General features: G+C 37.2%; 1 protein-coding gene across 1 annotated transcript; it reads right to left on the bottom strand.

Annotated features, from left to right (window-relative positions):
• Positions 1–63: 63 nt before the first annotated feature.
• Cap-D3 (Chromosome associated protein D3) lies at positions 64–23,612 on the bottom strand. The gene is made up of 13 exons (XM_076190449.1): positions 21,638–23,612; positions 18,645–18,821; positions 15,838–16,004; positions 13,285–13,438; positions 12,043–12,241; positions 10,605–10,728; positions 8,809–9,177; positions 8,085–8,241; positions 5,905–6,036; positions 4,448–4,619; positions 3,338–3,534; positions 2,953–3,090; positions 64–1,538 (listed from the first exon to the last, which is right to left on the bottom strand). Exons 1-13 carry the CDS (start codon positions 23,501–23,503, stop codon positions 300–302), a joined length of 5,091 nt encoding a protein of 1,696 aa, XP_076046564.1. The 5' UTR covers positions 23,504–23,612; the 3' UTR covers positions 64–299.
• Between the last annotated feature and the right edge of the window lie 1,910 nt (positions 23,613–25,522).

Consider the following 25,522-nt stretch of genomic DNA (forward strand, 5'->3'; position numbering starts at 1 on the left):
AAAAGGGTTATTCATATGATGAATGGTTAAGAATAAGGAATGAATTCTAAAACAAAGTTCATGATAATGATTTATTACAAAGTCTTTTAAATATATTACTGAAAATAAAAATTCTTTACATTACAAATGTAGACTAAAATAAATTACAGCCAAATTTCAAGAGGCACTTTAGTGAATTCATGATGCACAAATGTAAACATTTAAACAGGTACATTGAATGGATGATGACAACGGATGTGACTAGTTTACAAATCAGGTGAAAATAAAACCAGTGTTATGGAAACTATATTTGTGAGGTATCAGTGATTCTTTTGCCTTCTAGTGTGTTTCAGTCCTGGTTTTGCTTGAGACCTTAATACAGGAGCTTTACTCTGTGTTACAGAGCTGTCTCGTTTGGTGTTAGAGCTATGGGATGCCATATCACTTGTTCTCTTGGTCTTAGCCCTTAAGCCTGACCATTGTTTGGTGTCCGGGCTAAGGGACACCATATCCCTTGTTCTTTTGTTCTTGGTCCTTAAGCTTGATCTGGGATGGTTGCAGGTACTGGCTGAATCATTGACAAGGGTTGAATTACTTTCAGTGTTTGTCACAGACTCTACATTTCCACTCTCAAAAAGCCCACATGTCCCATGACCCTTATTATTTTTAATGTGTTGTTTTTTTCTTGGATCACTGGATTTGCTTTGATCTTGTTTCTTGTCTTTCGATGATTGTTGTGGACTATTAAATTCTCTATGTTTTGCAAGTGGTCTAGAATCTTTCGGGGGCAGTGAGATAGATGACTGTTTTTCACTAGTGATACTTTGGGAAGAGGTGGTGTTGACCGAACTTGTACCTTGTGCCTGGTCCGCAAATGTAACGTCATTTACAACTTCAGGTGGCATTGTGCTTCCACAACAGGTGTTCTGGACATGGCTTGACTTCAGAGGTGTCTCTGACTGGATTAAACTTAACTGTGGAATTGGTCTTGGATCCTGATATTGTACAATACTATCACTCGCAGAATTATCTCCATTTTCAGTTCTGGTACACTTAGAAATTACTTTCTTTTGGGAAGAGTCAGCACACTTATCTTTACATTCTACAGATTCCGTGGAGGTTTGTGACCCATGTGAAGATTTCTCATCTTCCAGTGCAGCTGGTTCAATTATCAATTCTACTGTAGGTTTAGATGTAATTGTGGGTACATCAATTTCATTCACAATTGTGCAAGCTGGTGTGTCTTGTTCATTATCAGAGATAATACTTTTCTTTCTCTTAGAAAGATGTTTATTATTAAGAAATGCTTGTTTCAGTATTTTAGCAGACGTTCTCAGACAAACAGCAGCTACAGGATTCAACATTTGTGTAGATGATCCTGAGCCTGTGAGGTCTGGGTTTTCTTGTACATGACAGCCAGGATTTTGTAACATCTCCTGGTTTAGTCGTTGTTCCTCATCTTTTTCGACAACATGGCAGTCCTGCTCTTTATCTAATCGGCGTAAGTCAAAATCAATTTCTTTAGCAAGCTGTTTATCCCCTGCTAAGATTTCTTTCACCTGTATAAAGCAAAATATGAACATTAAACATTAATAACTGAATATGAGGACAAGCACATACTCAAATTTCAGTATCTCAATATATTCATATATCACATACTCAAATTTCAGTATCTCAATATATTCATATATCACATATCTTCTCTAAGTCCATATAAGCCCTAAAAACATCCTTACCTTTTGTGAAATATTTTTCATATAACCATCTTAACACAATAAGTTTGATCTATGCATGCTCTTCCTTTGCTAAACACAAATTACTCTTCAACAATCAATCTGTTTTATTCCTAATCTACTCTAAAGCTACTACATTCAAATTTGTCTCCATTCCTTGTGTAGTAGAACTATATATGCACTCTTCCAATCCAATGGGACACTTCCTTCCCTTTGACACATACATTTATTCCACTACAACTACTCCACCCTCTGTCAGACATTTCACAAAACATCCATCCAATCCAGGTGCATTTCCATCTTTCATTTCTTTCAAAAACATATATATATATATATATATATATATATATATATATACAAATTAACACAAGAAACAACGAAACTAGAAATGCCTACGCAAGAATCTGTTGAAAGGAAGATTTATTTTTTTAAAAGGTTATCATAGGTAAATGCAAAGATGAACCACAACAATACAATAACCGACCACCTGTGTGCCTCACAATGCATCCAAACAAAATGGCCAATCATCACACACCAGAAACTTTAGGAATGGAGTATCTCAGGGGTCACACTTCAATCTATACATGCAAGATATACCCACACCCTACACCTCAGAAATAAAAATCTCTTCTTACCTAGATGACATACCAATTACAGGCACACATTATAATGCAGACAAAGCTGCAGAAATACTACAGTCATACCTTAACACTCAACACCTGGTTCACTACAAACAGACTCAAAATAGCCCCAATCAAATCCACAGCCACATTTCTCACAACTGGACAGCAGAATACAAACATACAACACCTCATTATCAATAACACACTCATACCACTCACACTCCGTGTGTTTTTTCCTCTTCCTAGTGGACTCTGCATATTTGTGATTCACGTGTGACTTGTGAAATTTGTGCATGTATGAATGTATGTGTACATATGTGTATATATATATATATATATACACACATGCAAAGAGAGGATAAACATGAAGTCCTAAAACAGGAAGAACAATGAATGAATTTTGGATGGATTTCAGTTTTATGTAAGGTGGGAGTATGATGTGACTTAACCATCCTCTTAAAAAAGGGAAAACATATTTTAGTATGTGTATGTATACACCGACACCTTAAAAGAATAAACAAGTGTTCCAAAGGAGAACCTGGATGACTACTCAATTCCTTACAAATACTGGATATAGCATAGCAGAGGTCTATAGCTACATATAAGAGTAAACTTACCTCATTCTTGTAATCCTTCATTAGTTCTTTTAAGTACCGGAGGAGGTGACGCATTAATGAAGATTTGTTTTCCTCCAGCTTATGTTTGAGGGCCATGAGTATTGGCACAATGTTCTCGATCACATTTCTTTTCACCACCTAAGTAATCCACGAGTAAAATGACATTTAAAATCGCTCATATTGTATTAACACAATAAAGAAAGAAAAAAACAAAAACAAAAAAACTGCACAGCTAAATAGTGTAAAATCATGATATAGATGGTATAAGATCTATGTGACTTAAGTTTTTGCTTGGTTCTATTGAGTCCCAAGGCATACTTTGGAATGAAGTAGTGCACCATACGAACATAGTGTATAACTCTATTACAAAAAAAGTCCATCTCACCTGTGAGATGATTGTCTTTTTGATAACCATGCCTGCCATGGCTGCTTGCTCAGCTTCATCAGTGGCATGGTCAACATCTTCCGTTCGTGCTTTCAAGGATGCTAGCTTTATCTCATCACAGCTGAGAACCATGAGTGTGTCTTCCAACATTGGTAAACTTGCTTGTGTCAGTCTTATTCGGCCATCAACAACACCACCTATTTTTGGAATTAAAATTTCTTAACTGTAAACAAATTCTAAATCTTACTTACATGCTTCGTCATACAAAGAAAATCTTCTCTGCTGCCCATCTTCAAAACCATCCAACCCCTTTACCTCTTTTTGGATGTGCATCCCCAACGGGCTGATATTTGGTCTCCAGACTCAGAGATCTCTAACAATATCAACTCCTTTTCACATATGAAGAGCTTACAATTTCTGACTACTCTCCTCCATTAATACAACACAAACAACAATCCAAAATATCTTACAAGAGAAATTTACATTACTAGACAAAAGTTTGAGCCGGGGGATGTAAAGTATAACAAACTTATATCCAAAAGAGAATGATATTGGGGGTGTTTGAATTTTGCCACATGTTTGGATGAGTTATATGATGTCATAGCATTCCTCTGCTTCTTGCAGCTAACTGAAGCTCAGTACTTGCTTGGCTGTGGTAGTGATGGGTTGTACATGTGCTTATTCCCAATCAATCAACCAATCTGTTGCCCCTGGTCTCTTTTGCAGAGGACTTGTAGCCTCCAGGAAAATTGAAATCTTTTCTTAACTCCCAAAGACTATTCTCATGTACATCCACAGCTTTTGTGATAAAGTTTCTGACATACTACTTTCAGCTGAACTAACTGCCTGGTAGCAGCCAGAATAAGTATGAGTCAAATACAGATATCAAAGGATTGAGATATATATTAACCCTTTGACATCTACACTGGTTTCCTATGGTTGAATCAAACTGCCTAATGTCAGTTAGAATAAACCTAACAGTTGAGAACAAACCTGAAATTCTGCCCTCTTCCCATATTCATCCATTCATCAATAATTGCTCACACAAATGATATAACCATCTTGTATTTGAGTACATAGATCAAACAATTAATAATGATAACGACTTACCAAGCACATCCTGACAAAGACGCTGGGTGGTGGTGAAACGCTGGTCATCAGGCATGTGGTCAAGCATGAAGCGGTAAAGTTTCATGCGTTCTTCTTTAAATTGTGCCCCAGCAAGGGAGAACAAATCCTTCTCTTGTTTACTCTGACAGAATCGGTTGTAGCTCTCGTGTTCCTGTATTGGAAGACCCAAGTTAATAACACAAAAGACAAAAGTAAGCTTCATTGTCAAGTGAATGACGAATGATGAATGGAAAAAAGAAGATAAAGTAATAAAAAAAATACTTCATTAGCAAATACAGGAGAAGGCCAAAGATGCTATCATTAAGGTAATTAAGGAAAAGAAAATCTAATATGAGATACAGTAGAAAAAAAAGGGTTTCTGAGAAATATAGAAGACAAAGAATTAGCAAGAAATGTTCTAAAAGTAGTACAAGATAAAGAACAAGAATTAGAAAAGGAAATAGAGGAAGTGCACATAATTGGTAAATATGCAGAAGGAAAAGGAAAAAGTCGCCCACTAAAGATAAAATTAAGGTCACAGATGGCAGTAGAAGAAATTTTAGCAACAACAGGAAAATTAGCAAGAAACAAACACTATAAAATACATGGATAAAAAGAGACATGAATGATAAGGAAAGACAAAAAATTAAGAAATTAAGAAATATTCTTTCATCAACTCTTATCTCCCAACTCCCTTTCCACCCCCACTCTCCTCCTCAGCTCCTTGTTTCTCACTCTATCCTGCTTAGTAACCCACCAAACTTCTCAGGCATTTCATCTTAACACATTTAAACTCTTCCTCTCTTATGTTCCATGTTTCTGCCCCATACAGTGCTGTCAGCACAATCACTCCTTCATATAATCTCCTCTTATCATCCATTCCCAAATGTCTCTTTCTCATTACATTTTTTAATCCACTAAGGCATTTACTTGCTTCTCTGAATCTACATTCTATTTCCACCTCCACTTCTCCCCTTCATGCCACATTCACACCCAAGTATCTAAAGCTATCCACTTCCTCCAGTCTCTCTCCCTTAATACTCACTTCCAATTTGCTACCATCCTCCCCCCCCGTGTACATCTCATCACCTGTTACCATCATAATTCATGAATACTTTGGCTATATAGACATGTGACATGATTCCCTGATGTTGATCTCACTCACAGGGTTATACCCACAAGAGACAACATTTGATGGTGGAGACAATGGAGATGTCCACAGAACTCATGGATGGAATTTGATTTAATCTGGTGAGATTTGTTTGAAGTGGGATGGGTACATGGGAGGTTGCTAAGAGAGAATATGGGGATTGGCAATGATGTATGTATGAGGCAATATACCCACTGGAATAGCTCCCAATTGATAATGATATATGTATACCACATCATGCATGAAATATATATAGAACATACAAACCCTACAGGAACTAAATCTGTGTTCACATAACCAAACTTACCTCATAACAGTTATAGTGAAAGATGCACTCAATGAAATGCTGGCACAGAATCTTGGGGAAGCGCTTCAGGAGTCGTTGTGTAATATAAAAAATAACTGTATCTCGTATATCCTCTTGGTCATCTGTCAAACACTGCCCCCCCAAAATAAGAATAGTTAAATAAATAATGGAAATGTAACATAGATGTTAAAAAGCAGAAAAAAAAAAATATTTAAAAAAAAAAAAAAAAAAAAAAAAAAAAAAAAAAAAAAAAAAAAAAAAATTCTAGGAGAGATAGGAAAAAATTGTTTTGAATTAAACATTTAGGGAAAGGAACTTAATATAAAAGATATGTACAAATTCACACTAAAATAATATATATATATATATAAATACATCAAGGGCTTTTTTCCCCCTTACAAGATAGCCAAGTCAAAAAGGCAAGTATCTATTCCCATTCCAATAGTAAAAGTGATTGGTCAAACCCTTACACTGGAAGGATAGGCTAGCAAGGCACGTGTGGAAAGCAGAAGTGGACAGAATGAGCCAAGGCCCTTACATGGGGGGTGGGCATATACCTGGGGGCGTCACTTCTATGGGGGTGACATGTCTGGCCTCTATAATTGCCACCCTTCCAAAAATCCCGTGATGTGTCGGCAATGTCATTGTGCTCTCAGTTTTTGAGAAATTTCTTTAGAGAAATTTGAAGCTATGTGAGTACATTTCAGAGAAAATCTAGAGAAATCTGATGAAACAGTATTGAAATGTTTGATGATTTTGTTTAAAATCTGGTGAAATTTGGTGCTTCTATGGGGTTGGTTGCTGCCTGCTGGCTGGTCTCGTGATATAGTCAGCCATTTTGTTTACAGCACGTGGTGTGTGATTGTCAGGTGAGTTTTTATATTTTTTCGATGCTTGATGTTACATTTCGCATTTCTTATACACTGTTTTGTGACAGCGAAAGTGTGCTGATTCCAGTGGTATGACTGTTATTAGTGAAAACTATGTATCTACCATGATATATGCTGGAAAATTATGCAGTCCAGCCTATTCTTGATTCCCCATCATTACATTTTGTAAGCACATCAGGGGTATATCAAATGGGGATATATTGAATTGTTCAGTCTACCCCCTATTTAAGTCCCATTTAAATGCTCCGAACACATAGCTCATACACATAGCCTACATGCACCAAATATTTGATTAAAAAAAAAAGAAAAAAAAAAAAAAAAGTTTCAAAGTTATTAGTGGTGAGCTACTCATTTATTTTTGTTCATGCAGGTTTGTGTACATCGCTATGTCACCAAAGCGTGTTTGGTTGAGTGGAAGCACATACAAAATGATGAGGGAAAAGAGGATAATGGAAGAAAAGAAGCTTGCTGGCTCTTTAGATGCTTTCATTGTGAAGACAAGAAAGAGAGAAAGTTGTGTTTTAAAAGAGGATTTAGAGAGTGGAAGTAAAGATGATCATGATCTTGAGGAAGATGATTCAATGGATTTCTTTAAGGAGTCTGACAGGGAAGACAAAGAAGACAATGATCAGGAGGTGAAGCAAGAAATTAATTTTGTATGAGCAGCAGAAACAGATTATATTCAGAGAGGCGATTTTGGTTTGATTTCATTTGACCAGTTGACATCTGAAGATCCTGGTAATCTTGTTTCCATTGGAGCTGAAAATTTTCAGAATTCAAAAGGGCTCTTTGCTACTGGGAGCAAGGGTAGAGAAATGACTGAGGCACAGTTGTACAGGAAACTTGCAGATGGCAAAGGCAAAATCTTGAAGAGAACCTGGCTGCTCTGCTGACCATCCAAAAAAAGCAGCATATTGTTTTTGTTGTATTCTATTTCTGCACACTCCACAGAATGTGATTTCCAAGTTTCCGGAAGGATTTAATGGTGGAGGGAAATGGATGAACAGCACTCCAATAGCTACACATGAGCATACACCCTGGCACGGAAGAGCCTTCCTTACATAGAAAGAGGCAGAAGAGTGACTAAGGGAGAAGTCTATTGATAAGGAATTTATTCAGGATTGAATGGTGAGAGAGGAGATATTGCTGTGAATTCTTTCTTGCATCAGGTTCTTGGTCTCCGGAAATTTGGCGTTCCAAGGAAGCAGTGATTCTACTGGGAAAAGTGAAGCAGGACCACCACAAGCAGGTATCACTGTTTCCAAATAAGACAATAAGTTATGGTTGTACCTGCAGGATTCTATAGAAGAAAGAACCCTTGAGCTTAAGGTAGTCCTCTTGCAGGAGGTTGATGAGTAGTGTCAGAGTTGTTCTCCGCACCTGTATGTTGGGGTCTCGTAAGCAGGCAGTAATCTGAGGCATTAATGGGTCAACTAGAGTTGCATATCTGTGGGGAAAAAAAAAAAAAAGTTCAGGATCATAAAGTAATTCTGATTACAAAAAATCAAACACAAATCATTAACTTACAATAACCTCTTCAATATAGTCACATGTTTCCCAGCCTTTGTTATACCTAATCTAAGACTGATTCCTATTTCAGATATTTGGAATATTCTTGAGTGGAAAGGATTTCAATTTACTATGAATGTCCTCACCTATGGTTTGTCCTTTCAGCTAGATAATATACTTTTGGATCAGCCAAAATAAGGCATGCATAGTTGGTATGCAGAACAAGGAGGATGAGAGGGAATAGAAGGAAGGGTAGTGAGTGGTGGGATGATGAAGCAAAGAAGTTTGCAGAAGAGAAGAAGCGAGCATTCACTTGTTGGTTACAAAATAGGATGAGAGAATTGATTTGATCTGTGTGCTAGGAGGCAGTCTCCACACAGATATAATAAGATTTGTAAAAGTGGACATATGGCAAGATACATGAGTAAAATGAATGAAAATAAGATATTAAATTATCAGAGGATTTTCAAAACACAATTCAGCTACTCAAAAATCTCAGCCTTACCTCACACACATGTCAGATAAGACAAAAATTATGTTTGTTTTGATGGTTGGGTTATCATCAGTATCCAGCATCTTGCCCAGGGCAGGAATTATCTTTTTAGCCTGGTCCTCATGCTGCAAACACATTTTGCCCAGTGTTACAATAGCCAGGGCCTGAAGACGCTGGGTTGGAGTAAAAGTGATAGCTTGAGGCTGTGAGGATGAATTCTGTGTTGTGGATACTCGGACAGATCCATCAAATTTATCATCTCTTTTGAAAGATGATGAAGAGCACGACTGGTGGAAGATTATGCTCTGAATGCTAAGGAACATTCTTCGATTCACCTTGGAAGGGCAGAGCATGGCCATTTCCCCCATTGTATAAAGGTACCTGTGTAAAAAATTAACTTTCTTTAAAATTATACATTTAACTATATCTCATAATTGCATGAACCCTTCAAGCATTTAATTATATTTCACAAGTATATATAAACTATATAATATACAAGTATATATAATCCTTGATGCAAAGATGGGAGGGGATGGGAAATGGGGGGTTAAGGAGTGGTTGTGTGTGAATATTCTGATGCAGCCTGAAAGGATTTCTTCCATTTTCTCTTTTTTGGCATGAGGGGACAGAAAGTGGGCAGGGGGTTGCCAATTAAATGAAGCGGCCTTGCTGTGGATGTACTCTATCCTGCTACAGTGCTTCTGACTCAGGGCAGTGGGCGGGATACTGGGATGACCTGTAATTCATGAGGAGCTAAGATGAGAGGGAGGAAGGGGTGATGGATGGGAGTGGAATGGGTGGGAGTGGAATGGGTGGGAGTGGGTACATACCTTTTGACTTGGTTACCTCCCTTTTAAGAGGGAAAAATCCCTTGGTGTGTGTATATGTATGTATATATATATATATATATATATATATATATATATATATATATATATATGTGAGAATAAATCACAAAAACATGTGATTCACAAAATGTGTAATAAAACCACTTGGAAAATAAAATGAAAGGTGACCGAACGTTTTCGTCTATTTAAGACATTTTCAAAGGTACAGAGTAAGGAAACAGTGACAATATATATACAAAAGAAGCACATTAGGGGGGAATTAGGACAGGTCCATTGTGACCTCACTCTCACAGCACTGCTGGACATTTGATGTATATATATATATATATATATATATAAACTTTATACAACTCATATCTACTGCCTTCTAACAACTTTTCTTTCCTATATTCATCACCCAGGCCTCACTCTCATAAGTATGTCACATCTTTTACTTTATACATTTCTTTCATTGCATACACCAATACCTGTTTGCACTGTCTGTCAGTGCATGCAGTATTCACATGCACTACTACCTGCCATAACTGGTAAAATTTAATCCATTTGAATATTTATGTTTATACTTAATTCATTCATTGTTTGTGCCTCTTTACATTTTTTTATGTGTCTTCATCTTTGTAAATAATAATTAACTTTGACAAAGAGTTTAATTATCTTGCCTGAACTCTGTCACTCATGCGAACTGTGCACGGCCTTAACTTTTTTTTTTGTGTCGCAACTAGCCTGGCCCATAGGTGGTCATGGCAACTATTAATCTTTCAATTACCTTGGATATTGTGGAAAGTAATAAGATATGTCAGTAGTATGTTGGGTTTTCAGAAGGTTTATTTGGTTTTAATATGGTTATTATGTGTCCATTAATAAGAAAGAAAAGACTTATGTTCTTAGTTTTAAAGTACAGTACCACCAATACTCTTAAAGACAATCTTATCTAGAAAGATAGTAACATTCAGATCTTACCTAAACATTTTCTCTTCTATAGCTTCTGTAACATCTGTCTGTTCTGAGGCAAAGAGGAGTTGTTTCAAATACTCATCACAGGACTTAAGGATTGGTCCAGCCCAACCAACTATAGCTTTATGACCTGCAAACAATTGACAATAAAAATCATGTTAGACTGTATGCTTCTTTGAAAAATGTATCATCAACAACTGCAGCATGCTGGCACTTATTTCTGCAAAATACATACATACATATATCAAGGGCTTTTTACCCCTTACAAGGGAGGGAGGCAGCCAGTCAAAAGGCTTAATTCCACTCCCACCCATTTCATCTCAACCCACTCCACTCCCATTCACCACCCCTCCGTTCCATCCCTCCCTGTGCATAATGATCCCATAAAATCTGTTATATCGTGCTGACAAATAATTTAATGCATAATATTCTTAACACATAAAACAATAATCAAACAACTAATTCATAACAATTTACTGTTCATTCAACTATAAGACCACAGACACTTTTACCTTCTGAAAGTGTCATCAAGCAAGGAAGAAACTAAAGTAATCTTACTTGATTAAACTATTGCAAATAGACCTATGACTCACTGAAAGTAATGTTTCAAACAAAATACATATGTCAAAAATGAAAAAGTTTTCTAATTTGGAAGAAAAATAAAGACAAAAGATATATGGACATCTTTTAGTTATATTGGACATAGTTTTTTTTTTACATTACATATACCAAAGGCTCTTTTCCCCCTTATAAGGAAGGTAGCCAAAAAACAAAGGCATAAGAAACACTCCCACCCATTCCATCCCTATCACACTCCACTCCCCTCCACCCTCTTCCCTCTCTCTTATCTTGGCACCTCCTGGATGATGGGTCATCCCTGCATCTTGTCCACTACCCTGGGTCAGAAGCAGTGTCACAAGACACAGCACATCCACAGCAAGGCCGCTTCATTAAATTGGCGACCCCCCGCCCTCTCCATCCCCTTATGCAAAAAAGGAGATGGGGAGAAATCCCTTTTGGCTGCATCAATTTATTTCTCATACATACTCCCTCACCCCCTTCCCCCACCCATTCCACCTCATGCATCACAACATTATCCATATACAACCATTCTCTATTCACCCGTCTTCTGTCCTCTCCCGTCCTTCCTCAACATACATTCCTCTCTTTCCTAAAGCCCCTTTTACCCATCCATCCATCTCATCCTAGGTTGCCCCCTCATGTTCACTCCTTCCACATCTGCCTTCCAATTAGATAATGGGAAGAAATGCAATTTGAGGTATTCTCATACAAATATAACACCAGGAGATCAGCAGAGTTCAAAATCTGTCAATCTATAAAGAATCATAAAAGACAGGTTTGGGTCAGTATTGTAGAAACCACTAACATATAATCACAAACTTGCGATAAAGTAGCTATTACATTTTCCTTTGCAAATACTCACCATTCTCATCTTCTCCGTCCATGGTGTATGACAGAAGTGTTATGATATCCACTATTGGAGAGATAAGTTCCGCTTCTACCCTAAACTGAGCAATAGCATCAAGGAGTTGTTTCTGAAGTGGCAACAAGCGATTCTCGGGAACATACTTGATACTGTTGCAGAGCACAAAGAGGACTTGCTGCATTGCATATGTACCCACCTGTACATGGAAAGAGGCAAACATAAATCACTAAATTTCAATTGTTTCAACTAGTCTTAGGTTTCAGGTGAAAAAGGTAATCACACATTTGTCAATCTACTGAAGAGGATTGCAGTTTGCAATCGAAATATATAGATTCCCCGTCTCCAGTCTATTCTACTACAACAGTGGTTTTTAATGTGTTAGTCTTAGGTTGTTAACAGGATCTGAAGGACTAATCAGAAGCTTGTATTTTTATACTCTGAAGGAGGTGGTCAGGTAGAGAGAAAAAGGTAAAGGGTGTAGATGAATGTTAATGAAAGTAAAGGTGGTAAGGGGAAGATGGGTACAGTAAATCCTCGTTATACGGTACATACAGTACTACCTCTCATTAACGGACGTTAATTAGCTGTGTTTGCAGTGTTTTTGCTGTGTTTTAATTGTTTTTGGTGCTGTTGTTTAGTGCTGTGCAATCACTATGCCACCCAAAAACCACTCCAAATCAACGGATTATTCACATCAACGGACACCGTTACCCCCCCTTTTAGTCGGTTATTGAGAGGTAGTACTGTATGCATTCCTAAAAACCTTACCACAAATTGAAATGACCATATACCGAACCCATTATAACATGTAATAATAGGATATGGTAGACATACCTTCTCCCTGCTCCTTCCTCTTCAAAGTATCTAGCGGATACCATATCTGTGCATGTTTCTTACCGTAAAAAGAATCGAGGGTAGTAATTACCAAATACTGTAACTGTGAATTTACAGGATAAAGAATTACCATATAAGGAGGACTCACTGTACAACATTTCAGAGAATTGCTAAATGTGGATGAGGTTAAGAATTGACTGATTGCGGCAGTGGGAGGTACCAGGAAAATTACTGTGATATATATACATATAAATATATATAAACTATAGAAATGAATATGTAAAAGTGTGCAGAGAGGAAAAAAGAAACTATGAAAAAGACATCATAGAAATGGAAAAAGGCCTTATGGTAAATGTATGTATGATCTATTAATCCTTCATTACTAAGAATATATATGGATCTTACCTCAACACCCTTTCGTGTATGCTGTTCATAGTAGTCCAGGATGAAATCAGTATCCTTAATAGGAAGATACTGAGATACAATCCCTAGCAGCATCCAAGCTGCATCATTATTTGTATACCCAACATGGGTGTAAACCATCTTTGGCATATTTTTTCTGCAAAGTAAATAAAAATAGAAAATAAAAACAATTCTTTGATTTGTTCACAACATTGCCCAAATATCATTAATTAAAATTTCCCTATTAACATCCTGTCTTCACATCACACATACTACAAATAATATAAATGGTATTGCAATGCATACAGCTGCTTCATTTCATAAAAAATACAACATAAAATAGTTCTAATCCAAGAAACAAATCTAACACCTCAATCTACATTACCCACATTAATTTATTACAAACAGTAAGAGAAGATAACACAAAGCTGGATTCATCACACTCCACAACAGCATACTTTTTTCAAAAAAAACAAAATAAACCAAACACCATAAGACAACAGAACAGAAATAATTATAATACATATATCAAAATGACCTTTCAACTTTATAAGGGGATGGCCAGCTATGGCACTTACCCTTCACCCATACCACTCCAATCCAATATCCATTTGTCGCCCCCCCTCAACTTAGTTCTTCTTGGATAAAGAGCCTTCTTTGCCCCCTGCCCCAAGTGAGCAGTTTACTGGTTGGTCAGAATCAATGCAGTAAGGGCAATCAAGTCAGAGGTGGGGAGTGGACTTAACATTAAGAATTGTAGCATAACAAAAAAAAAAAAAAAAAAAAAAAAAAAAGATATCAGGACAATATAAAATTGGTGAAAAGGAAGTAATGAAAGTGGGATCTGAAAAAGACCTGGGGGTGATCATCACAAAAGATATGTCCCCTGACAAACATATGAACAAAATTGTCGGCAAAACCTATAACTTGCTAAGATCAATAAAAGTGGCTTTTACTTACTTGGATGAAGAAATGGTAAAGAAAATACTAGTCACACTGATAAGGCCTAAATTGGAGTACACAGTGACACTATGGTCACCCAGTGCTAAAAAGAATATAAGGAAAATTGAGAGAATCCAACACTATAAATAAAAAATGTCATATGAAGAAAGATTGTCAAACCTAGAATTACCAACTCTGGAACGAAAAAGAGAAAGAGGTGACTTACTGACCATCTACAGAATTATGAGAGGTGTGGAAGTCCTTGATAGAGATGACTTACTAAACTGGGAGAAGAGAAACACAAAGACATGGAAAGAAACTCAAAGGACAGTTACATAAGAGACCTGAAAAAAAAAAAAAAAAAACTTTCCCCCGCAGACTGGTGGATGTATGGAACATACTAGATGAAACAATAGTGTGTACAAAAATAATACAAGAATTTAAAAGCTTGTTAGATATGGTGAGATACAGAGACAGGACACCACAAGCATAGCTCCCCTTCCCATAAGATACAACTAGGTAAATACACTACATGGCAGAACACCCACACATCAAGAAACATCAAAACAACACCCCAAATACCTATATCACAAACAAATACTCTCTTCTTTTCCTTCACAACCCCCAGACACTCACCTCCAGAAGCATATCCATAATCATATCACTCACTTCTCTATCAACAGACTGAAAGACAATACACTACTGCATGCCAGACCCCCTGACATCCATGCCTCTGAATCCTCTCTCCCTTGAGAGGACAGAGTCCATTTGGCCAGACTGCGATCCGGCCACCATCTAGCCCTTCTAAATTACTAGAGGTGGATGGATGAATGCATTGCAGACATCTGTCCAGGATGTAACACTTCATCCTATACTATTCAACACATTATGGACGACTGTACACAATTACACACACCAACAAAACATATACTCTATAAAGGATTTATGGGAAAACTCCATTACAGCCATAGTGTTCCTTAGGGAGACAGGACTGCTTGGTCAGACAGCTAAGGGAGCATCATCATCATTCCCCTTATAAGGGAGGTAACCAAATCAAAAGCATGTATCCACTCCCATCCATCACCCTTGTTTCCTTCTTATCTTACACACACACACACACACACACACACACACACACACACACACACACACACACACACACACACACACACACACACACACACACATATATATATATATATATATATATATATCTAATGACCCACTTTCGGAGAAGAATAGGCGCAAGTAATAAGATCTCTATATTTCGATCACTAACTGTGATCCTCTTTAGCAGATGTGATTACAGAGTGGAGAAAAGCATGTAATCACATCTGCTGAAGAGGATTACAGTTAGTGATTGAAATATAAAGATCTTATTACTTTTGCCTATTCTCCTCTGAAAGTGGGTCATTAGTATTATTTTACATTTGTGCTACGACATTACTTTGTGATATATATATATATATATATATATATGTATATATGTATATATATATATATATATATATATATATATATATATGTATATATGTATATATATATATATATATATGATCATTAAATAGCCACACAATAATTTCTAAGTAGTAAACAAACAACATAACTCCATACCTTACTAGCTCAGATTTAGTCCACAGCATAACAGCTTTTTTAAAGAATTTGTGATAGTTTTGTTTGTTAATGTTCTCAAGGATAAGCCATGGTAGCTGCTGGGCTGCTACAGAAGGTTCATATTTATGATATGGGAGCAGACGGCTGAACAACAGCTGATCCAATACCTGTAAAGAAGTCCATAGGAAAATGTCAAACTTACATTAGTTTACAACTGAAAAATTTGTTTGCAGGAAATCTTTTAGTTTAAAATGATGATATCAATCAATACATTGCCCCAGGTTTCTCTTGCAAGAGACTTGTGGTCCCTAGGTAACTGGCCGCTGCCACCAGTTTGACACGAGTTACTCGGGGATGATAGTTTATGTTGTTGTCTGAGGGTGGAAGTAGAATGAAATATGCTGTGTCTTCTACATATGATGTAGTTGGAATCTACTGCCAATCCTAAGGCCCTACTGTGCAGGTGCTGTGTCTTGCTGCACTGCATTTTAACCATGTAATTAGTGAGAACATAATGAGCTAAAATGAAAGATACAACAAAATGCTATTGACTGGGTGTATGTCTTCATTTGGCTTACCCACTTATAAGGAGGGCCTTTTGATATAAGTACTCACCTAATTGTAGTATACAGGAAAGGAGCAATGTAGAGTCCCATTTACTCTCCAATTTATCATACCTATCCTCATTAATCTACAATTATCACATAAATGATAAAAAAAAAAAGAAAAAAAAAAAAAAAAAAAAAAAAAATAGGTCTTCTAATGTGCTTGGATGTGGTACAGATGAGAGTAAAACAAAAGAGGCAGTATGTTTATGAGACAGAAAATGGATGTGTTGGCACTGAGTGAAATTGAGTTGAAAGGGAGGGGCAAGTTTGAGTTTGGGAGTGTAGTTGGGAGGGTGTCAGGAGGGAAGAGAGAATGAGGGAGAGAAGGGGTGGTTATACTAGTAAGTGGAGGGATAGGTAAACATGTGGTGGAGTGGAAGGAGGTTTCTTCAAGGTTAATGTGGATGAAGATGAAACTGGGGAGATGTGGGTTTCTGTAAATGCACATGGGCCTGGTAGTGAGATGGGAGGGGGGTGAATGGGAGTGGAGTATGTGAAGATGGAATGGGTGGGAATGGATTTTATGCCTTTGTTTTTGGCTACCTCCCTTGTAAGGGGGAAAAGGCCATTGGTATATGTAATATTTGATTTCATGTATTGTTCCACTTTGGACTATATTACCTACACTATTTCAAATACTTATGCATTTATTTGGAAAACTGTACTTCTTCATATTCTTTGTCCTTAATTTGTTCTCATGATCTCTTAAAGCCCTCCTATTCCTTATCAAGGGATCTCTTCTGTCAATGTTCTGTTCCCTTTAGCAATCTGAATACTTTAATCATATCATATTTTTATCTTCAATCTTTAGAAGTTGGCAGGTTTAGATGTTAGGTAGATATTTATGCTTGTGTGTTATTTCATATCTGGTTACTTTTTTTGCTGTCATATTTAAAGACTATTTTTGTAATTAAATCTATAAAACCCTCACTGAGTTTGATATTTCTCCTTGGTTTACTCTCGACACTACTTGAGCAAACAAAAACTTATGAACCACCGGAAGATGGCATAATAATATATGCAGATTTAAAAAATTTGGCCATTGATAATCTGGCTCTTCAAATTTCTGGCATGGATTTCGGAGTGCATTTTAAAATTTACCACATTGGAGCACCACTGTTTCCTGGATGTGATGTTTATATTTTGATGACGCTGTACTCCAGAATCAGCAGTTGGGTCTTGCTTGCACCTGCTAACAGGCATTCTGGCTCATTCCTTCTCATTTTATAATTTATTTGCTCCTGTATAGCCCCATTATCTATTAAGCAAAAAGAAGAGGTGGCGTAAAATGTAATCATAGTGCATTGTCAGTCACAGAGAAAGTGGAAGTGCTTAAAAAAATAATAATAAAAAAAGAATAATGATGATGATAGCTACATGTCTGTGAGAACCATTTGTGATGCATATGACACTGACTCTTGAACAGTTTATATTAAAAACAAAGAAAATCTGGCGGTCATTTTCTGTTAAATATATACAGCATATATAACCATCCAAAACTGGGAATTTTTGAAAATCTGGCACTCCTTGGGTCTGGAGGTGCCAGATTTTTTAATGTCAACCTGTATACATAAATACATATATATATATATATATATATATATATATATATATATATATATATATATATATATATATACATATATATATATATATTGAACTAAGACCACTGCTGACTACTGTGGGACCACAAATTTCTAGTCAGAGAAACTCAAGGATGAATAAAATCACTTCAACTTAATACTGACTGAAAAAAGGAGAGCATGGGAAAATAGTGTGTGAAATTTCATGCTGAAGTAACAATGACAGACTCTCTATCAAACATACAAATAAAGGTTTAGATATGCTTAATAGGTGGCTATATGGTCTTCAAGCCAAACATCTTAACCATTATGACCCATTATAACTAAATATAAATTTAACTAATACTACCAATTCAATAATCTCCAAAGAAGTGTATAAATACTTAAGTGCAATAACAACAATAAATGAGATAATTCTGTAATGTATTTACAAGACTATTTCTCACCTCAACACTATTTTCTAACCAAACATCTTAACCATTATGACGCATTATAATTAAACGTAAATCTAACTAATACTACCACTTCAATATTCTCCAAAAAAGTGTATAAATACTTAAGTGCAATAGCAATAAATATTATCATTCTATAATGTATTTACAATGCTATTTCTCACCTCAACAACTTTCTCTTGCACTTTTGCTTCTGGATCCAGAACTAGAGGCAACACCCCTGAGACCCAAATGCTACTGATGTCATCATGTTCTGGGTAGGTGTCCAGCAGCAGTGTCAAAGAAGTTATCATCTGCTTTCTCACCAGTAAAGCTGGGTCACGGCAGTGAGCAGCTAAAACCTAAAGAAAACGAAAAAGAAAAAGAAAATATATACACACACACACACATATTATATATACACATACAGAGGGTGTTTGGGATAAATTTGAAACTTTTTCTGAATGGAAAGAAAAATGTCATATCTTGGCCAAAAATTGATGTATTCTCAAAATTCAAAGTGCATCTCTTAGAGAATCTTTTGCCAAATACAGCTCACTCAAAGAAGCCACCCTGAGCTTCCACTATGGCCTCCAGGTGGGACCTGAACCTGCAGCATGTGGCCTTCACGGTGTCCTTCAAGAGATGCCTGAACACCAGTTTGATCTTGGCAATTAGCTCATCCTTAGTGTTGCAGGCAGTATGATTGGTGTCTTTATCAACTGCGCCCCACACAAAATAGTCCATGGGGTTGCAATCAGGTGAGTTGGGGGGTCAGATGTTGGGACTGGTGAAGTTGCAGAAGTTCTCAGACAGCCACTTCAAGGTTTTCCTGGAGGTGTGACATGGAACTGAGTCCTGCTGCCACATGTTTGTTTTTCCTGCAGCCACTCTCTCCCCCCAGCACTTGACAACAGTGGACAGCAACTCAATATAGCCATCTGAAGTGGGTCTGAGTCCCTCTTCAGAGATGTGGGGCAGCATGACTTGGCCTTCGTTGGAAACACACCCAAAGAACATCACACCCCGATCATGTCTGCCATATACATAAATGACATGGATGAAGGAGTAGTGTTACATGAATTTCTTTGCAGATGACGCAAAAATACTAAAGAAAGTAAAAACGGAGGAAGACTGCAACTCATTACAACAAGACTTAGACAAGATCTGGAAATGGACTCAAAAGTGGGAAGTAAAATTCAATATCAAGAAATGTAGTATAATGGAATTTGGAAAAAGTAAAAACAGAATATTGAAAGATTACAAAATTGGTGAAGAAGAGGACAAAAAAGTAAACTTGGAGAAAGGTCTTGGAGTGAAAATTAGCAAGGACATGACACCGGATAAGCATATTAATAAAATAGTCAGAGAAACCTACATTTTATTGAGGTCAATAAAAGTGGCATTTGCTTATTTGGATGAGGAAATGATAAAAAAAATTCTAACTACACTAATAAGACCAAAACTTGAGTACGCAGCAACACTATGGACACCCAGTACCAAAAAGAATATAAAGAAATTAGAAAGAATACAAAGAGCAACAACAAAACTAGCACAAACTCTTTCCGAAATGACATATGAGCAAAGACTGTCCAAATTAGAATGACCAACTCTGAAACAAGAAGGGCAACAGGAGACTTACTAACTATCTATAGAATAATGAAAGGAATGGAAATCTTAGATAAGAATGACTTATTGAAATGGGATACTGGAAAAATGAGAGGACACGAAAAGAAACTAAAAAAAGATAATTACAGAAAAGATCTAAAAAAGAACAGCTTCCCACACAGAGTGATAGATACTTGGAACAAACTGGATAAAGAAACAGTGTGTGCAAACACTATTCAAGATTTTAAGAAAAAACTTGATGCTGAGAGATACAAAGATGGGTCACCATGAGCATAGCTCCCTTCCCGTATAATACAACTAGGTAAAACCTACATTTTGAGGGAACTTGGTCTTCATGAAGGGTGGGACTTTGTGCAGACTGTAGGCTAGCCAGCTGTTGTTCTGCACATTGTGCAACTGGTCCTGGCAGAGGTTCTTCTTGTCTGAGAACTAGAGCAACCCCTGAAACATCTTTAACAGCCTACCATTTACTTGTCCGGGTAACCAAAGCTGCTCCCAAGGATCTGTGGCACCTGCAGGGGTGGAAAATGCTTCTTGTGGGGTGTGCCCCCCCAACTCTTGGGGTTGGGAGGTGATCCCATGATGTAGAGGCTGCCACACCAGGACCAGCACACAAAACACCTGCCCCACACCCCACACACTACAATATTTTTGTATGGAGCCAAGAATGGGGCAATGAAGTTCAATACAAAAAAAAAAAAAAAAAATGCAAAGTACTGGAAATGAGCAATAGTGGCAAAAGGCCATCCTTAAACTACTCCTTGGGAAGCATACCAATTTCAAAAGCAAAATAGGAGAAAGACTTGGGAATATTGATAAAAGACAACCTGTCACCTGGCAGACATATTAGCAGGATTGTGGGAGGATATCAGGGGATCTGGCATCCAGCGATGTATTGTCTTTCAGTTTACTGATGGAGCAGTGAGTGATATGATTATGGATATGCTTCTAGAAGCTGGTGTCTGTGCAGGAAAAGAAGAGTATTTGTATGTGACATAGGTATTTGAGTGTTGTTTTGATGTTTCTTGGCATGTGTGGGTGTTCTGTTATGTAATGTTGTGGGTGTGCTGTGTTTGTGGAAGTTGCTGCAAGTGGTTGTGTGCCTTTCATGTCAAGGTGATCTGTGGCAGTGTCTTTGTCATGGAACCACCCTCCAACTCCAAAAGTTGGGGGCCAACCGGCCACAGATACCCCTGCCATTGGCTCTCATGCAGTTGGTACTGATCCCTGGGAGCAGATTCAGTTACCCAGACTAGTACCATTACTATAAGTTAATGATATTGGAATAGTCCTGCATTAATACAATAAAGACAACTACCCAACAATTTTTTCTGTAGGGCCTGAGGATTGTTGCCAACTGCTGAAGAGTTATGGGTTTCTAGTTGGTGAAACTTGAGTCACTAATTACTATTATCAGATTAACCTACATCTACTTATCTGGCTTAATCTTTATGCTAATTTCACTAATGAGTAAAGTCACTACTCTAAAAGAAAGGACTCTGAAATCATTACATACACATGTAAACTTGCATTTCACATTTAAACCCACCTTTAGGTTCTTGACACTTAACATTCCACTGTCAAGGCGCATTAGGTTCTCCATTACTTGCAGGGCCGATTTGCGTACGGTCACTTTGTCATCAAGTGCTCGACGTCGTAACATTGACATTACCACTGTTGCATTTGGAAGATCAACAATGTCATTTTCTGTGGTCTCCTCTTTTATTCCTTGTGGCAATTCACAACTTGTGTTCTCATTCAATACACATGGGGTAGTAAAGACTTCTGGTTGAGTTTTAAAGAAAATTTCCTTCATGGCGCACATTATGGTAGGATTTGCTGATAAAGTACACTCAGCTAAAAGGCTTAGAGCTTTGGAACGAACAGTGGCAGCACTATCTCTACATCTAGAGAAAATTATGCTTAGGAGGAACTTATGGGAAAGATAATTGTGATTTGGTATGACAACTGTTTGATCCATGGTTACATTATCAAATCCTACACCAATAATCTGATCCTCCTCATTACAACTCATGAGTGTGGGTGGAGGTGCCTGAATAGTACCTTCTTCTTTGCCCTCATCATTCCGCTCCTCTTCACCCAACATCTTTGATATAACTTCAAGAACAAAGAGTCTGTGACCAGCTTTCTCATTGTGGGAAAATTTGTATAGCCATTTCACCAGATTTGTATACATAATAATAGGTAAAAACTTAAGAATCTCTACAACTGAATGTGCTGTCTTCGTACGATAGTCAGCCTTGTCTGGTACACGTACACATAAATGTTGCACTAAAATATATACGGAGTCATATGTTGACTCTTTCAGCTGTGTAAGTAGATACTTTATAAATATGAGGGAATGCTCTCGTATAACTCCCAATGACCTCCAGGAGAGCTGGGATGATCCTCTACCAATCATGAGAATGTTTACTAAAATATGTTTCATCACTAGAGTTACAATCTTCTTAGGATTACCATGGAGGGAACTGCAAACATGTTGCAAGGATACATAAGAATTGTAAGCCAAAGCAGTCACTGAGCCTGGGCCGTGAAGGCCAACAAAAATACCCTGAGCACTTTGAGTTTCACATCTTGTAACATCTACAAGGATGCTAACTGTTTCATCAAGTGTTTCTGGAGAGCGTTTGAGAGAGAAGCGCTGAACAAATCTTAAGAAATCATGTAGAAGAATATTAAGAGATCTAACAAATCTATTTGCTTCTTGTGTGGTTAACATAGCTATTTCTCCTTCTTCGTCTTCCTCTTGATCTATAATGTCATGTGACTGTCGCTGGTTCCCCTTCCCACTTTGGTTAGAATTTGGTCGTTTTTTTTGGCTGCTAGCTGATAGATTAAGTTTGGTAGTCAGTCTCATGACGTCCAGGGCTTTGAGATACAATACAGGATGAAATATCCTAAAGGCACTACTTCCAGGTACACAAAGTAGTAAAAAATATAGACTGGATGCCTGAACACCCAATTCACGTCCTTCTTCTTTTGCATCATACCGCTGGCCTCGGTGTATATAAAAGAACATGAGCGCCAACAAACTTTTTGTGTTTGTGTTTTCTGAAAGGTCTATCCAAAATTTACTGTATCTACTATATTCATCTGCATTATTACTATCTGAAGTAGATGTACCAGTATTGAAGCATTGATTCTTATCATTTTCATCAGTGTTAGGAATGGGCAATGTATCTACCCAGTGCCGCAGTGAGTCTAAAGTAGCCCGAAATAATCCACTAAAATTCGTACTGCAGTGAATTTCTTCAAATGCTGATGGTAAATCTTCAACCTCTGTGAAGTCGGAATCTATTACATTTCTCACCCAAACTCCATCAAGTCTGTCCACTGCATATTTTCTAAGTAATTCTATCACCTGTTCCACTACTCCATCTTCCGAGGCTGCCATATTACACTTATTTTTATCTTTGATGTGTAATTTGCGAAAGGATTACCCTCTTCTGATAATCTGACGAAAATACGAGTTCCGTAGTTCTCGAGTGACGTGACTTTGTTTACAATCTAGTGTTAGGGCATTGATTTTTGTTTACGTTTTTTAAATCAATCATAGATATGAAAACTATTTAATTCAAAATAAAATTTGTCACATATAGGGTATGTAAGCTTAGATACATCTCTGAACAAAATTTACTTATGCTAACTTTACATAATTAATACTTCACAAACATACATCATGTGCAAGTAAATACAATATCATTGTATTGCTTCTGGAACTAATTCCAGCAGGGTGTTTGGATATATTGATAGGTATATACATCTGTGAACAAAGGAAGGCTAATCACATTTGTATTGTTTGGTCGTTTATGTTCAACAACATAATTTAAATTGTAACATTTCTCATGCTAAGGCGTTGACTCATTACGTAACTTAAAATATCTAGTTATTCATGTTTATTTAATTATTGAGAATGAGTATGATATTTGTATCGTTTAGTCGTCTATGTGCAACAGTGTCACTGAAGTCGCAACATTCGTCATGAATGGCAGTGCACAAGGGCGTTGACCTGTTACGTAACTTGGAATATCTGGCTGTTCGTGTTTGTACAGTTATTGAGAATGAGTATGGTATAGATGTATTATTTTGTTTGATTTAGTTAAATTTTTACTTAACAGTTTGATATCTAAAATACCACAATGAGAAATAATAGCAGCGGACATTTTAAAACAGTAAATATAATTAGTGATTTACAGGTCGCAGGAATGCCTCGGTATTATTCAGGTTCGAGTGATTCTCTCAGATAAATATATCTATACTTTTGAAAACACCAGATTTCTCTTTCTCTCTCTCTCTCTCTGTTACCTCCGTTACCACAGTAGTAACTACGGTTTAATGTTCCCTTCTTTGGTTTCGTATTTCTTCTTTCACTTTCAACTTTCTTTTAATAACTGTCTTACGTAAAGGTGAATTAAACGGAGTTATTTTTTTCTTCTTTTCTTCCCAACAATATTACACTTGGCTTGTCAGTCTACACCAAGGGACTCCCCACTGGAATCCACAATTTACTCACCAAGCCACTTTGCACCGACGTCACGACTTCCCCGGTCCAATGATCTTTATTCTTACATCTAAATGTCTCCCCTAAGGGCGTGACTTTACTCCTGTCAACCAATAATTTTTTCTTTTCCGCCTTTTCTCCAATCAGAAAGACTGTTACAAACGTCTTAAGGAATACTGCTTACTCAAGCAATCACGATATCGATGCATGACTGGCTTAGTTTACATATTGATACACTAGCATTATATAAAGCAATAAAATCTGGTCCCTAGCGATTGTTTATAAATTTTAGACAAGGAACGATATTATGCAACTCCATTGCGGCTATTATTTACAAAACATCCAACTCATAAAATGAAATTCTCGCCACCTACCCTTCCATCATCTTTCTCTCTCTTTGTCTATATATATATATATATATATATATATATATATATATATATATATATATATATATATATATATATCGATTCATAGTGTGTGGGTAGATAAATTACTATTATCACTGGATAGGAGCTATTATAGTGGCAGTACTGCATCCAACACCGATCACATTCAAGGCAACCGTCTCCCATGCAGACCGAGATGGAACTGATGACGTCACGAACGGGAGCGGAAGCACGCACATTCACCAAGGCTCACATTTGGCCCAGAGCTAAAAGGAAGGCCGCTAATCAGAAGACTATTCAGGAACCGGGACCTGACTGTGAGCCGCTACCAGGGTTCAAAAGACGGCCTTTTGCCAACGGAGGGCAGAACAGTAATTCTCTGCTATCAGAGTTGTGATTGGAAGGAGAGAGATAATACAACACCCGCCCGCCTGCCCCCCCCCCTCGCACCGCCACTGACTCAACTCTACAGAATCTCAAACCCAACCTGGAGAAAACCAGGCAACTCAGGCCTTACCTGTGG

The sequence above is a fragment of the Oratosquilla oratoria genome, chromosome 9 (assembly GCF_046742065.1).
Source record: "Oratosquilla oratoria isolate Oo_2021 chromosome 9, ASM4674206v1, whole genome shotgun sequence".
Classification (NCBI taxonomy): domain Eukaryota; kingdom Metazoa; phylum Arthropoda; class Malacostraca; order Stomatopoda; family Squillidae; genus Oratosquilla; species Oratosquilla oratoria.

Bases quoted from the DNA above. Each gene is read 5' to 3' on its own strand.
- Cap-D3 (XM_076190449.1), bottom strand. From the start codon at position 23,503: ATGGCAGCCTCGGAAGATGGAGTAGTGGAACAGGTGATAGAATTACTT. The intron at 13,439-15,837 runs GTATGGAGTTAT...TTTACTTTGCAG, and splicing joins ACTAAATCTGAGCTAGTAAG to AAAAAATATGCCAAAGATGG. The intron at 9,178-10,604 runs GTAAGATCTGAA...TTTTTTACACAG, and splicing joins ATAGAAGAGAAAATGTTTAG to GTACCTTTATACAATGGGGG.